Here is a 16206-nt window from a genome sequence, read left to right on the forward strand (position 1 = left end):
CATGAGAGACCGGACTCTAATGACATAAAACTTTCTCATCACTTTTGAAGGTAAGAACTTTTTCCTTCCTTTGATTCAAATATTTTGAGGTTTTCTCAAAATATTGCGATCAAAAATTTAAGTTATATTTTTATGATATACAAACCATATATATTTATATTTATATTTATTTAAGGAGACTGCTGAATGGAAATTTAAGTTTTAGCATCCTGCAAGTACTGGTTTGAAACAGCTCTATTTCAACAGTAATTTTCCTTCACTTTGCCATTTTTCTGGAAAACAAGTAATTCAAAATTGATATTAAAACACATAGTCATGGACATACTAGTGCATGAAATCTAACCTGTAGCATTTTAAGTACTGGTTTGACGTTGCTCCACGAACTGCCACGAGCGTCAATGAGAATGGTAAATCCATATGATTTGGCTTCATCACTGCAAAAAAACAGAAATTCAAAAAAGTTAAAACTACAATTATAAGATTTGTGAAGTTTCTGTTACAGCGATGTTTTCAGAAAAAGATTCACATATGTATGTATTAAATTGTCAATACTATTTTCCAGAAGTGGACACAAGAGGGCTCATTGTGACAGAAAAGGCTAAAGATCTTTCTTGAGGTTTTCCGAATGAAATTGACTTTCCAGATAGCATTTCAAGAGTTACAGCAAGATCATCTGATTCTGTGCATTTGATGTTAGAAAAAGAAATAGAGAGTTTGGCTTTGACATATGATAGCATGTTCATATCACAATTTGATTTAAAATAATGTGATTTTGTTATGTAAAGAAATTAAAAACCAATGCCTGACAAAAATATGAACTCTGCCAAAAAGTGGAAAGCATTTTTATAAAAAAACTAAGTTTCACGGTCTTCTGCATTTCTGTACGCTGCATAAACACAAACTTTACACAAATCTTAAATTTACAATTTCATTAGAAGTATTAATAAAAGAATGGGAAATTTTTATAAAAAATTTATTAAATACATGCACAGAGTAGATGTAGCTGTTTACAGAAGGCTGCAAGGCGCTAAAAAGCATTTGCCAGGGCACTTGAATGGAATTTTCTGAAGAGGTTTAGAATAGCTTCCTGTTTTCACATCATTTTGTGTTTTCCTATTTGATCAGCAGTTTCTATTTCAACAGAAATCACCATGACTATTGCAGTGTGCCAGGACTGTTTACATATGTACCTTCAGTTCTTGAGTTTTTCTCATCTACAAAACTATTGCACACATGCCTCTTACAAAAACACATTACAGGTATACACAATTCTGCAGTCGCCCACAGACGCACTTCCAGAAAACCCACATAAACCTTAAGGTACTTTGCCCCGTTTGACCTTTTCCATTGAACAGGAACTCCCTTTCTTTTCAAATATTTGTTCAATCTTGCCCCCTTTCTGAACAGACAATAATCAGAACAGATTTACCGATAACAGCATCACCTCTTTTGTTGTACTGTAAATCAAAATTAGCATTTCTTATATTAATCGGTGTTTAATTTTAGCTGTGGGCATGGTTCCTTTGGTCAGCCTTAACCTTCACAAATATTGATACAGGAAGTGCCTCTGGGTATTAACGCATTTAACACAGCCTATTCACAGCATACAAATCAGTTTAAATTACCATATCAAAGATTAACTCTTCTTTGTAAAAAACTAAATTGCCTTTGTACTGTGAATTTATTTATATACTGTACATATTCCAAACAAAAGACGACTTCATAACAAGAGTTTTTAAAACCAACAATGCATGCATTTATTATTATACTCAAATAGCTCTGTAAGGTCACACTTGTTAAACTACACAAGGGAAAACTTTACAAAGTTTTGAGGTTCCACATAATGTACATGTAGTTGTATCAATATTAGTGTAAAAATTCCAACATCAAAATAAATAACTACATGTACTGGTACAATGTACATATGTGCTAACTTTTGAGATTGCCTACAAAATTACGCTTTACAACTTGCAAGTACATAGATGATTTATATTACATATGTGACAATGTTTACCGTAAAAAACCCTATTAATTTGACCAATCTATTACTTCGACCACCCTATACGTACTTTATGTTTACCCTTACCAATTTGACCACAGATGGAAATTGGGACTTTCTCAATCTCTAATAATTTGACCAATTAATCATGACAAACTGTTTTGAACATTTTATTTTTTTAAATACATAGAACAATACGATGTATAGCATAGCATATCTAAGTTGGGACTTCAGAAAAGTCACCTTTATATGTTTCAATCATCCAAGATGGTAAGTATATCACTTATGAACTGTCAAAAAAGTTGAAATCCCTAATAATTTGACCACTAAAATTATTTTGGCTTTGTTAATTTTCTAATATTTCAACTATTTAAAATTGCAATTATTTTTTTCTGGTTGAATTGATAGGGTTTTTACGGTATGTTCCCTGCAAAAGTAACATATAGACTTCAGGACACTCATAGGGGCAAAAACACTGCAGAATTGTTTACTTTAATAACCAACAGATTCAATAAATTGGAATTTTACAGAAGCATGAAATAATATCACCATTCATTGCTGAATTTCCTCATTTTGATGTTTTGTTCATAAATTTTGCATGGGACAAGGATGGAAGTCTGAGAGAAAATAATATCACATAATGAAACCAATGCTTGGTGCAAATCCCTACTTCATACATGTATGCATGTGTATTACTTGACATTTTTCTACATCTAGTGCTTGATCGATAACATAAAGGTACCTATCTCTTCCAAGTACCTTTATAATGAGTATGATTTCAGAATGCAAACTATAAAGCCCAGTTCTAGTATATGGCACACTGTATACTGTATATTTCATATCACCTAGTATCACTTTATATCACATTTAAATATCACTAGCATGGTTTATATGCATCTAATGAATTTATTGTTGACTTCGCTGTACTGTGTGCAAAAGTTTCATGCGCTGTCTAACCTTAGCACATGTATCTATACTATCAAACGTAATCTCCTAAGACAAGATACTTGTGAGTCTTATATTTTTTCTTTGAGTACTTCATAAAAACTGTCGTAAAAGCTATTTGATATATCTTTACGGGCAATGAATATGTTGCCATAAATCACTCAATAAGCTGTGAATGTTAAAAGTGATTCTGCCTGCCACTGTTCTTAACACTTGTAATTATAGTAGGTCTGTAACAAGCCATAGCAAGGATAAACAGAAATGTGAATTACTCATTACTTTCGGTCTCAGGTTGTTTTCATTCTGAATGCTCGCAAGCAATTTTATCATCACTCTAAAATTCTTTCTGGATGCATTACTTTAAGTGGATGAAATGACATTTGAACAAATATGTCATCCACTTGTTTAGTATTCACCATATTTGTCTTAATTCATTTATATACACAAGTATTTTATGAAAATGAATTTTACCGCCACAAGTAACCACTGGAAAATTGAAGTATAAAGAAAACACACCAATAATTGTAGGATCATGGAAAGATTCAAGCACAAAGTGTCACATATCCATAATGTGTGCAAACATATCAACTTCAGCGACACAGTGAATTTTAAAAAAGTGCATCATCCTCTTACCAAAACTTTTCCTTGCCAAATTCTTTTTAAACATTTAATGGTAATTTCTAATTAAGTTTTTCACTTTTAAAGGGAAGTTTGGAATTCCTTCCAAACCTGCATAGCTGAACCAATTAAAAGTCACAGTTAATATGGCCAACTGGATAAAGACCAAACACAAACATTCTGCTTTGCAGCTTCCCTGACCTGAGATGACCTTTCACACAAACTCAGCAGTCAGGGCTGGGTTTGCCTGAATTACTACTCCCTGCAAGTATGTGACCTTTGACCCACGGTACAAAAATAAATGCACTACACCAGACATTCCATTCCAATTCAGTTCTTCAAAAGCAACCACAACAACATTTCTGACACCAACAACCACAAAGACAGTATTCACATAAATGTTGACAGTAAAGGAATGTTGGTTTTGGTTTGGTGCTAACCCATTCTAAAATAACAGTTTCAAGTTACTAATTTTATTATTTCATTTCAAAATGCCATCTAATCTACACCACAGAGTAAATATATGAAACAGAATAGCTTGAAATTAAAAGGATGAAAACAGACCAAGATATGCATGATATATATTTCATAGCATTCAAGAATGTGTTTTGCTAACACAGATCCAATCCGTGAGATATTTTTGCACCTACATGTAATAGACCATTGTACAAATATGAGAAGACAAAACTATTTTTATGCAGGACTATTATAGATATGTCTTTCGCACAGACTTATCAAACCAAGTGTTGCATTCCGTGTCCTTAGACTGAAATATCACCTGGAAACTAACATAACGATATCAATGGTAGAATGACATGATGAAAATACTATAGTCATGGCAACAATGAAGTATTTGATCAAATCAAAATTATGTACAATAGCTGTTGTTCCTATATGCTAGCTCCCTCTGCTGCCATACATGTATGTTTAGTATTCAAAAACTTTAAATCAAAAATATTTCAACATTTTTCAGTGTTCTCAACAGTACGAAAACCCAAGGCTGGCCAATTTACATGATGATACATAATTTGCATATTCTTTTGTTGTGAAATACATGAATAGATTGTTCAAAAAACAGAGGGTTGTCTAGCCCTCACAGTCCCCTTGTGGAGAACCTTGTTCTTTCATGCTTCACAATCCTTTTCAATTTGTTGGTGTATTTTGGTGTGCCAGCCAATGTCTATCATCAAAACAAAAAACAAATCGACTGTAGGTCATTGTCTCGCTAATTAAACTTTTTTTGCAGTCATTAAGTGTTAATTATTGCCTCTCAATTGCTTGCTCATTATTGACCAAGGCTGTACATTTTTGCTTTTTTCAAAGAAGAGTTCATGTGTGAGATACATGGTAATAACTAAAGATATCGTAAACACTGAAATCGCAAGAAACAAATGGTATAGTTTCTTAGTTTTTAAACTAAGTTTTTATTGGACTGTACAAAACTTCTGTTACTAAACTTTTTTTTCCTTGTTGTATTACATACTGCTGTGACAATAAAAAAATGTTATACCTGCAGTACCCTGAGAGAGTGAAAGACAAAGGAAACGTATACTGTTTTCTATTGATAAACACAATTCACCTACAATGAAGATATAGTTATATGTATACAGTAATTGTTGGATCAGGCATATTAGCTTTCTTTAACATCAACATCATAATTATGCACAAACTTTGTCAAAAAACATGTACTTTCACTTTGGGATGCAAAAATTGGAAAAGAGGTTCAGACCTCAATGCTTCACAGTGCTGACACTGGCAACTTTCCAACATAATTTGAAGTGGCTAGCCTGGCTGGTTCTGTCATAAATCTTATTTGAACAAAAACACGAACAGTTTACTTTCAACAATACAGTTGTCCTGCTTGTTGTGTTTGACCTACAGTCGTTCTCAAATTTTCTTCTTGATTCTAAATTTGTATCTGTACCAGTAAAAGTATCAAAAGGAAAATCAGTTGGAACTTTGTTATGGCCTACATTTCTTGAACAGAATTGCGTATCCTTTATTTGTCAGTTAAGTACTTGACTTACATTGAAATCAAACCGACTGAACATCTGATGGATCAAGCAGCAAAAACTGATTTTTTTTATTTTTCAGTGGGAATGCACTGACCAACAAATTCAAACTTTTTACACGGTGAACAAAAATTTACACAGTTTACACAGTGAACAAAAATTTTCATTAAGAAATCAGTAACCTGACTTTCCTGTCAACGTTGAAGCCATTCACAATAGAATTGGTGTCACATACATGAATTGATGAGAAATGATTGATAATTATGATCCCATTGAGATGACAGATATTACTCACTTTATTGTGATGACAACATCAGTGAAATCTAATTACCATGTAATATATCATTGACAAACTGCAGTGACCGTGTGCCAGCTAGCCAAACAGCTTCTGTTTCATATCTGCACTTTTTATATTTTGGCTCCAGTGAAATCCTTTAGACACTTCAAAAACTATTCTTCCATTGTATGTAATTGTCATTAGCTTGTTTAAAAAATGACAAAATTGGTCTGAAAGTACAAGTAATCCTCGAGGCTGGTCAAGACAGTCAGTTGACCTTTGACCTGTCAGTCCACTCACGTTGCTCAACCCATACCAATTATATGGTCAGATACATATATTGCACATGTATATGCACACATCTGTAATATGAAATTTACCTATCTAATATAATTCATAGATTAAAGTTGCTGAAAATTCATTTAAAATCGACAATCACAGTGAATGAAATGAGAACTACGTACGTACACGTATCACTTCAAATAACTTGAGTTCTACTAATGCTATCTTTTACATTTTACTGGTACAATAATTTATATTGAAAACAAATCATGATTAAGCTATTGTAGTTATTTCTGTTACCCTGATATTACAGAAATATTTCATGATGGTAGAACATTTGTAGCGTATTTAACTCTTACACTTAGGCATCTCACTGTAAATAATAACTCATTCTTAAGTTTCCCGACAGATAATTTAGCCATCTTGATATCCTGAAGCTAGATTAAAATCTATTTTTTGCAATATCTAGAAATGAAAAAAGTAGAATGTAAGAAAGGAGACTGCAAACTCATCTGTTCAACAGAGCATACACAGTAGGGCTTAAGATATTAAGTGTCAAGAGTAAAAATCTGTAATGATATCATGTCATCTATTGCATTTCCTCAGATTATACATTTTTGTGAACCAGGACTTCATTTCTGCCCCATGATGCTTCGCAAAATCACGGATAATGATTCAAGCTATTGCAACAAATAGATAAGTGCTTTAGAGTAACGATAACAAAAGATGATACAGTATGTCTAGTAGTCAATGACTAATATTTTGGATTAGACTACTAAAAATAATCATGTGCTTGTATTACTCTTGAAATCTTATTTGCATATCTCATCAATAGTGACCAAAAACAAGATACATGTAAACCAAATTTCCTGGCCAGCTGGATAGATACATAATATATGTGTTATGCTTTCACCAAAGAGTGTCAAGTTTTGGTATTTGTAGGGTTTTATACAGTCGTTATTACAATGGAACTTACATCTGTCACAGTGGTGTGAAAGCATACCTAGTGATTGATGATATCGGATTGGTTTACTGTATCTCAGTACTTAGTCTAGATTAAAGACTTTACAGTTGTGTAAACGCTTGGCATGCACAGTGTTTACACATACATTGCTGTCTGAGTTTGAAGTTTAACAGAGCTTCAAAAAAAACATAGCATGGCAGGATTGAAGTTAAAAACTCTTCAATCATGACGGTTTGATCAAAACTCCATACTATTCTAAAAGTAAAGAAAAACATGACTCCATTAGTCAGTGTAATAAAGATTTTTATGTTCGAAGTACTTGAGTGCAATGACCCGTACATGTTGACCTCAAATGACCTCATGCATACCCTCTCTCTCATGTAATTTATTGTTAGACAATGAGATAAGCCAGTTAACTTTACAGACAGTCCCTCCAAAAATGGAAAGAGATCCCATGATGCATCAATTCATTTGTACTTTGCAGTATGGTAATTTTTGCCATTCAGTCACAAGTTTAATATCAAAACACCACAGTACTATCATAAACTGTTTGTTTTGTTGACATATAAATGTCTACCTCAGGTTAAACTTAAAATTTCAGAAAAACATAACTTTATTTGCATAATGCAAATTAATCACATGATAATCACATGAACAGTAAGAACCAATCACCAAAGTAGAATACCATATTACCATTCATCTTTAATCCCCCCAAAAATTTCAAGGGCACTTAACATACAAAAACTCTTTCTGCTTTTTTAAAAACGAAATTTACCCAATAACAAATGTTAATATAACAATGAGAAATTTATTAAATGGCTATATTGGGAAACACTGGCAATATATTTTAGCTTTTCCCCTCTGTACAAACCTTGATGGAACTTAATAGTGAAATTATGGTATTAAAATTTTCTACCTGAATAAAAAAGGTAAAGTGTCAACTTTTCTATTTTGAATTAATTTCAATACACTTATTATCTACCCTGCACTGTATCAAAGTGGGTATGCATGGTTCAGACCAGCAGTCACGATAACAGCTGGGAAAAATTTTATTCTGGTCATTGTCAACTTGTGAAACTTGTCGATCACACAACAGTACATTTATCTCTTGGACTCATACGGAAAAATTTAAAATACATGTGGCTGTACCTGGTAGGTGTATATTATCACAATTTACTTCAAAGTTGAAATTCTACATGAATTTGGAAAGATCTACATTAGTATGACAAGCTGATATCATACAACATATGTTGCATTATTCACTTCCACCAACCAGAAGTACATTTGGATGGGGTCAAAGGTCACAGCTTGAAGCAACATCAGTAATGCCAGTAGTAGTTTAAAGACTGAAGACTTGTTTTCTGCAAAGAGTATCTGAAACTGACTGAATCAAGTCACTATACTGGCACCAAATGAGAGCCAACAAAACAATGCAAATGTTTTCACAAGCCACTGTCAGTCCATTCTACATTAGTACAGCATGCCGTCATACATGCACAGTGTACACGTGAACAACAAATGTTGACAAAATATCTATGCAAGTCATCAACATTCAAAAACGAAAGTATACATTGGACAACTTTGGTGAAAAGTGCTCACTGAATATTTGTTAGGCTTAGAGATTTCCCCTTTTGAAGCATGCAGGAATTTTAAGTTTATATGATAGAGCATTCCACTGTCTGCCTGTACAAGAGTGTTTCTATTTTGAGGTGGTCTGCAGATCAGAAATACATTTCTTACAAATGAAAGCCTCCTGACATTGTTTTGCTACATGAACCATCCGACTCTGAAAGACTGTTGTCGATTATTCACTTATGCAAAGTAATTGTTTAATTATGCAAATTCAATGATTACGACTCACACGGGCGGGAAAATATTCATAGATATGTGTAGAACAGTGTATGTATACTCTATTCAGAAATTTTGAGAAATTCTTTTGAAGAACTATTTTTCATCTTACTTATATAAAAATTATTACTTGGTTCTCAATCTATATATCCTTCAAAGAGAACGTCCATCATTTTTGAATTTCAAATATTGCTTCTGTAGTTGATACTTTCTATGATGTACACTCTGTTCAATGACCTCTGATTATTCTCTTGACTAGGAGTTAAGTTTCTTGGAGCAAAGTAGAGCAAAGCCATTCTTTTCTACTTGTGTTGCACCTTCAGGGAAAAACCGTTCCAATTACAGTCTTTAATCAATCAAATATTATTCCTGTCTCATTCCAGAATAACCAGGGTTCATGGAAGCATTGAAAATAGTAACGCGAGCAATAGAGTTGACTATTCTGTGGGTAGATAGGAATATAACCCACTGAAATAATATATGTTTATAATTCTCAGGTATCAGATCACATGCATGTTCCCTGAAGTCCTGTAAATCTATTCTTTTTCAAACAAATCTGAAAATATCTCTCATGTTACGCGCGGGATGCACCCCTGGGCGAGATTATTGACATTTAAAACTTTATAATTCTCTGTTGGTCTACTGCTTGTATGAAACCTTTATCAAATCTGTTTAAAATATTCTGTCTTAAATTCTCATTTTTTTTTTTTAAATCAAAATTTAATTTGTATATTGTAATAACATGGAACATGGCAGCCACTTCATTGGAAAATTTCAGGTAATTTGCTTTTCTTTGATACAATTTGATGGGAAGCCCTCATTTATACTTTTGATAGTGGAACACAATAGTTTAGGTCTATCCGCAAAAGTACTGGTACTTTTATTAAAGGGAAACTACATGTAACTGTATGTGAGTTGTTTTCTTTATAAGCTTGGGAAGAGAATTCCTTCAATCATAAGCACTGCAGCCTGGACATTCACAAAAAAAGGCAATGTTTTTCACAAAAGTTAGATAGCACATTATCTTGTGAATTTTTTTATTGCTACTTATCAGAAGAACTACATGTAGAAAGGGGATATTTGCCACGTAACAATGACAATATTGGTGAATATGCTAATGTTAGAATGCCTAATGTTGTCTGCATTACTTTTTCTGAAATCTAGCCTGTGAACAAGCTAAATGTACCTTCAGTAATTCTAATTACAATTATTATGCACTGCCGTTTTTCATCTGCCTCACTAGTATTCTTCTACATACAGTACCTTAGCTCGCAAAAATCATTGTTGGGAACTGCGGCCACATACAGTCAATTACTGGACAAAAAATATAGTTATACAAAAATTGTTATAAAAAATTGTTAAAATTGTTATATAATTGTTGTATCTCAAACTGTCAAACAAAGCTATTGACCCCCTTCTCTTTGCTGAATGGGTTTCCTGATTTTTGAATGAAAAATGAACAAGTCATCGTTGATGACACAGTCCCCACTTGTTAATGGGTGCTTTGATTACAGGTCCTCAGAGAGGATAGAGTCCTCTTCATTAGGTCTGTGATAAAAATACTTTGAATAAATTCGCTTGATACATGTCTGAGTTGTAGTTCAGGACATGAAAAAATCGTAATAAAATGGCCACATGGTGGCCATAATGGATCGAATCACAAAACAAATCAATGTGCATATGTATGACATACGGTAGGTCAATGTCCTTGTACCAACTTTGATTAAAATTGGTTGAAATATGACTGAGTTATGGCTTTGTACATGAAAAAATCATAACAAAATGGCCGCACAGCAGCCATATTGGATCGTATCACAAAACAAATTCACCTGCATATGTATGACATTGGTCAATCTCCTTGTACCAACTTTGAATAAATTTGCTTGATACATGTCTGAGTTATGGTTCTGGACATGAAAAAACGTAATAAAATGGCCACACGGCGGCCATATTGGATTGTATCACAAAACAAGTCAATGTGCATGTGTATGACATAGGTTGATGTCCTTGTACCAACTTTGAATAAAATTGGTTGAGATATGCCTGAGTTATGGCTCTGTACATGAAAAAATCGTAACAAAATGGCCGCACGGCGGCCATATTGGATAGTATCACAAAAAAAATTGATGTGCATAGCTATGACATTGGTCAATGTCCTTGAACCAACTTTGAATAAAATCTGTAGAAACATGCCTGAGTTATGGCTCTGTACATGAAAAAATCGTAATAAAATGGCCGCCTGGCGGCCATATTGGATCGTATCACAAAACAAATTGATGTGCATATGTATGACATATGAAGTAATCCTTGTACCAAGTTTGAATGAAATCGCTTCGGGCATCTCTGAGATATCTGCGTGAACGGACGGACGGACGGACGGACGCACGCACGCACGCACGCACACACGCACGGACACGACCAAACCTATAAGTCCCCCCGGACGGTGTCCGTGGGGACTAATAAAAATAGCCACAGTATGCTGTAAAAGATGTTAGGTTTAACATGGAGGTAAAAAAAGAGTTGATTTTAATGATTACATGGTCTGAAGCAAAGTTACAGACAAGGTAAAATCAGTAATGGTTTGATCGATTCTACCCAAATAACATCTTTCCTTTTTATCAAAGCTATTTGTCCTCATAAAAAATGCTTTGAGAAGAAACAGTAAAAGTACTTCTGACCCTAAAACTTTATTGGAAGTGCTAAATACCACACTGAGTGAGTACAAACCATGTTGTGTCTGCAACCATCCAAGCAATCATTTTGTGCAGCGTTATGTAACGTAATTCAGCAGCGGAGACTGCCCATTCTTTGGGTAAATGTTTCTCTTTTGTTTTTCCCCGGCAACAATTCCCTACTATTCTTACGCTTTCTTATGAGTGGCTTGCACAAAGCCAATACACATTATGGTCAAACATCACAGCCAAACAATTGTGACAGGGATCTTTTAAAAGTACACAATGGATTTAGTTTCTTCACATTCAACAAGTGTTTTTTATGTTCTGCCTCTGTGCAGGTGAGTGTTAGTAGTCAGTGTCCTTGAGGAGGGTGGAACATTTTGGACAAAGAGAGAGCGAGGAAAGAATGCGGGACTTAGCAATGTGCGTCACTCAGTCACTGGCATACGCGATAAGTCAAAGACAGGGCAGCTTACTACAATCCCTAGAACTATATTCAGGGCAGCTAGCGCTTTTGTCAAACTTTTTTCAGAAAGTTTTAGAAATGGAAGGTGCATGATTTGAAAAGAAAAGCAATTAGAATTGCTATACACTGCTTTCAATCTGTAGAAGTATTAGCAACTACACTGAGGATTAATGATAATTGGTATGCCTATGTTCAAAATTCATAATGTATGCATATATTCATAATGTATACATATATGCATATATCTGATCAGGATTGGTTTCCAATTTGTTTTCCAGATTCAGCAAGAAAAGAAAGTCAGTACATATATATTAAAATGAAAATACCATCCTGTACTTAACTACAAACAGGCCATTGTTGAGGTAGTAAAAAAGTGAAATTTGTCTTTCAGTTTTAAATGACCTTTGACCTTTACAGTGTGTGTGGTAACCCAGTGAAATATTTCACTTGCGTACAGTCCAACAGTACTGTACCAATGGTTGTTCCTGTTACAGTTTCTAAAATTTCAAGCTGTGGTTTTCTACCAACTTGGATCCACGACTTCACAATGACAGCGATGTGAAACTAAAATTCTGTAAAGCTTACCTGGGTATCTTGACCAAGTAGGCAAGACATGTAGCAAAGTCTTGGAGAGACAGGTCAATTGGGTCAGATAGGTTTGGTATCATTATGATTGGTCCTCCATGTCGGTCTTTTCCGCCTGTGAGAAAGTATATAAATATTAACAAAAATGAAGCAAAAATATAAATAGCAGTATTTTAGAACTATTTGAAAAAGTTTAACGTTTGCGTCTGTATTCTTAATGACACTTTGAAGTATTTTGATTTCTTTTTATTGACTTCAAGGAAATTATATTGACAAGCAGCGGATACACAATTTTGAGATGCATACAATAACTTGAATATATACTCATTTTCCCAGAATAATCAAGAAAAAACATTGCAATTTTAATTACTTCTATATTTATATCATGATAACTTTTCTCATAGGCAGACAAAAGTTATATCGTAAATATTTCACCTTCAATTGCACAGGATGGTTTTCTAGAAATGCAGTTATACCACAAGTATATACCCCATAATAGGTGCGTGTAGATGTAGATGTCTTCACATTCCTGGTTGACATTTGATCATGTCTTGTTCATGAGCAAAATTTTAAATCTGTTTACACCACTCTTTACACTTTTTACAAACTTAACAGTTTCGACCTATGGCTGAGTGTTGGTGAACAGTGTTGACCAAGTTATGTGTATACAGCATTTGTGGGCGTATTGCGTTACTCCCAATACAGTATGGCATTAGTTAGCAGCTGAGTGCAAGTGATCAATTCTTCAGTTAGATGCATTCAATCTGTTTTCACAGTCTCTGAGTTGACATACATTCCATCAACAGAAACAAACACATTTCAGCTAATGAACAATTTCATCGGGAGAAACACCAGATTTATAAACAAGACGCCCACAACTCCAGCTGAGCAGATGTGTTGACAACTGTAGAGCAACAGTATATGTGTTTATCACTTCATTCAGATTGCTACATGTACATTTACATCCTATACAGTAGCTATCATGTACAGTACTTTATTTAAGCTTCTATAAGATGCATATTACTCCTTGTAGAATATTTTTATCATTGATGAATAAATCTATTTGTAATCGCTTTTAAAGTCAGCAATATAAATACCCTACAAGTTTTTTATTCATTTCTTTGTTTGATGTCATTCCTTTGTACTTCCCAGATTTTTTTAAATCACCATCCCTTTTATAATAATTTTTGCATTTAACTTAATAATATGTAGAACATTTTTATTTCGTCAATTCTTGTCTCATCAGTTTTTACCAATGATGGAGGTAATATAAGAATTGCTGAAATGTTGGTGCATTATGAAGATTCAGATTATTACCAGAACTGGTTGAGGAAAACAAACTTTTCAAAACATGTAATACAAATACTCACAGCAGGTGTAAGAGTATTTAGTACCAGGGGAAAAATCACTTTTTAGGAAAGTTCATGAAAAATCCGAAATTTGCAAAACATCACAAAATCATTGATGATCCTGCAACATTTGTGAATAAACAGCTAAGCTATATACTAACTCAGAAATGCCCCATACAAAAATAGCTAACAACTTTGGAAAAATGCTGTACTGTTTCTATCTGAGCATTTAATACTTTTACTGAAGACCACAATGATTTGAAAAATTGTTATTTTGAACCTCCTTTCCTGAACCAGTTTTTGTGTTTTTCCATTCATTAATGAAGATGTTGTCATTGGGTTCTTTGATAGCAATACATGCTACCCTGCAATACAGAGTAGCATGATACTGTAATTTTTCAGTTTTCCATACACGTTCAAGCAATGGCTGTGGTACAGTGTTATATGTAAAAAGTTCAAATCAATATCTCAGAGATGTCTTTCCCTCAACACATTTTAAAGAGAGTGTAATGGAAATATTTCTAATGGTAAATTTAATAGCTGTGTAAGATTCTAAGAATTAATAGTGATTGCATAGAGTAAAATGTTTCAAACAGCAAGTATCCTAGTTTGTTTTCAGTTTTATTAGAATGGTTCTTGGCATACTCTCATTAATTGCTTACACGTACGTATTCAGCTTTTACACTGTGAAATCAGAAGCCAGTGTTATTCAATTCTCACAGTGGCTGACAGACTCTAGGTTGTGAAGTTCTCTCAACAAATGGGTATTTTGACTTCTACAGCAACATACATGTAAGCAACCCAGAAAGACAGCAACATTTTAAAATCCTGAGGCCGACCCTGAGGTTTAGAAATACCAATAAAAAAACGCCTTGTGGTGTTGAAAGGTCACAGTACTGACTTGTCCTGCTGAGATGGTATGTCTACATTCATTTGGTGAGTTGGCTGTGGTCACAAGTACGATACAACTCAAACTGGTACATACTATTATCAAAGGTTTCAACAATCATTGAAAGAAAAAAGTGAGTTTTCTCATGAGGGGTTATAAATCAAACTTTTTGCTAAATTGAAATAAAAGTCATGTCCAAGTTACCGTATGACATTATCGTTCCATTAAATGTAGCTACAGTAAATCCTATTTGTTATTCAAATGTTATTCAACAAACGTTTGTCAGTAGTCTAAATATCAAGGTCCAGTTCAGAAATATTTACATTTCATTAAATGTAAAATACTTGATTTGAAGTTGAATTTTCAATATTTTTGAGATGTCTTGGGCACACAGTGGACAAATGGGTGACAAGATTCAACTAAGTAAACAGAGATTTTAAGTTGTACACCCACGAAATAAACTTAATTCTGTGACATATTTAAATAGATCCCTATCCATTAATACTATAATGTATGAAGAATGTTTGGCACCCTGCACCTGAATTAAACAAATTTCTTTGTCCTAAAGGTATTTAATAATTTATAAACAGGTTTCCAAATTACATAAAAGTTTTCACGCTTGATTAAAGTCGGTTAATTGACTGAAGCATTCTTTATCTGATTTCTACTTGAATGCACCGACACCTTATATTATAAGACTGATTTGTTTGTTGGTGAGAAACTGATTTTCCACTATACGATTGACAAAACTTATCCTGATTTTTAATCGTTTTCTTCACAAAGTTAAGAGTAATGCTGTACAATTCTAAAACATTCCATTATATTACTGAGAAAAACAGGCCTGTTAAACAAGTTTTCTACCTCAAAATAATACATGTACATGGACCTTAACAAGCAGAGTACTATATCTTTATGTTACCCCTATTATCCATCAGAGGCAAAATCCAAGATGCATTACCGCACTGTAAGAGGTCAAAAGGTCATCCCTTGCCACTGTTAGGCTGTGCAGTGTGTACGTGTGTCATGTCAACAACTCCCTGCAACAGTGTACGACAACTTTAAATGACATCGACTCAAAACACAAGACTGAGACAAAACAGATATTTTTTTATACACATATTTTTAAAAAATCAAATCCGGATTTCATGCATGCTACACTTTGCCAGTCATGAAGTTGTAAGAGGTGAATATTTTTACTGTATTTTGTTTTTGGTCTTGGGAAATTATTTCACAAACAACAGCTAAATGAAGACAAACCACTCTTATTTCATGGCAAAATCACAAAAATCTAAAACTA

At 33.7% G+C, this 16206-nt stretch overlaps 1 protein-coding gene across 1 annotated transcript in view; it reads right to left on the reverse strand.

The window, feature by feature from the left end:
• LOC139143341 (titin-like) overlaps positions 1–16206 on the reverse strand; it is a 215696-nt gene that overhangs the window by 186518 nt on the left and 12972 nt on the right. The window contains exons 4-5 of the mRNA XM_070713578.1: positions 12672–12786; positions 344–434 (exon numbers count right to left, since the gene is read on the reverse strand). Coding sequence (XP_070569679.1) covers positions 344–434; positions 12672–12786 — 206 coding nt within the window. The remainder of the gene's footprint in view (positions 1–343; positions 435–12671; positions 12787–16206) is intronic.

The sequence above is a fragment of the Ptychodera flava genome, chromosome 11 (assembly GCF_041260155.1).
Source record: "Ptychodera flava strain L36383 chromosome 11, AS_Pfla_20210202, whole genome shotgun sequence".
NCBI classification, from domain to species: Eukaryota; Metazoa; Hemichordata; class Enteropneusta; family Ptychoderidae; genus Ptychodera; species Ptychodera flava.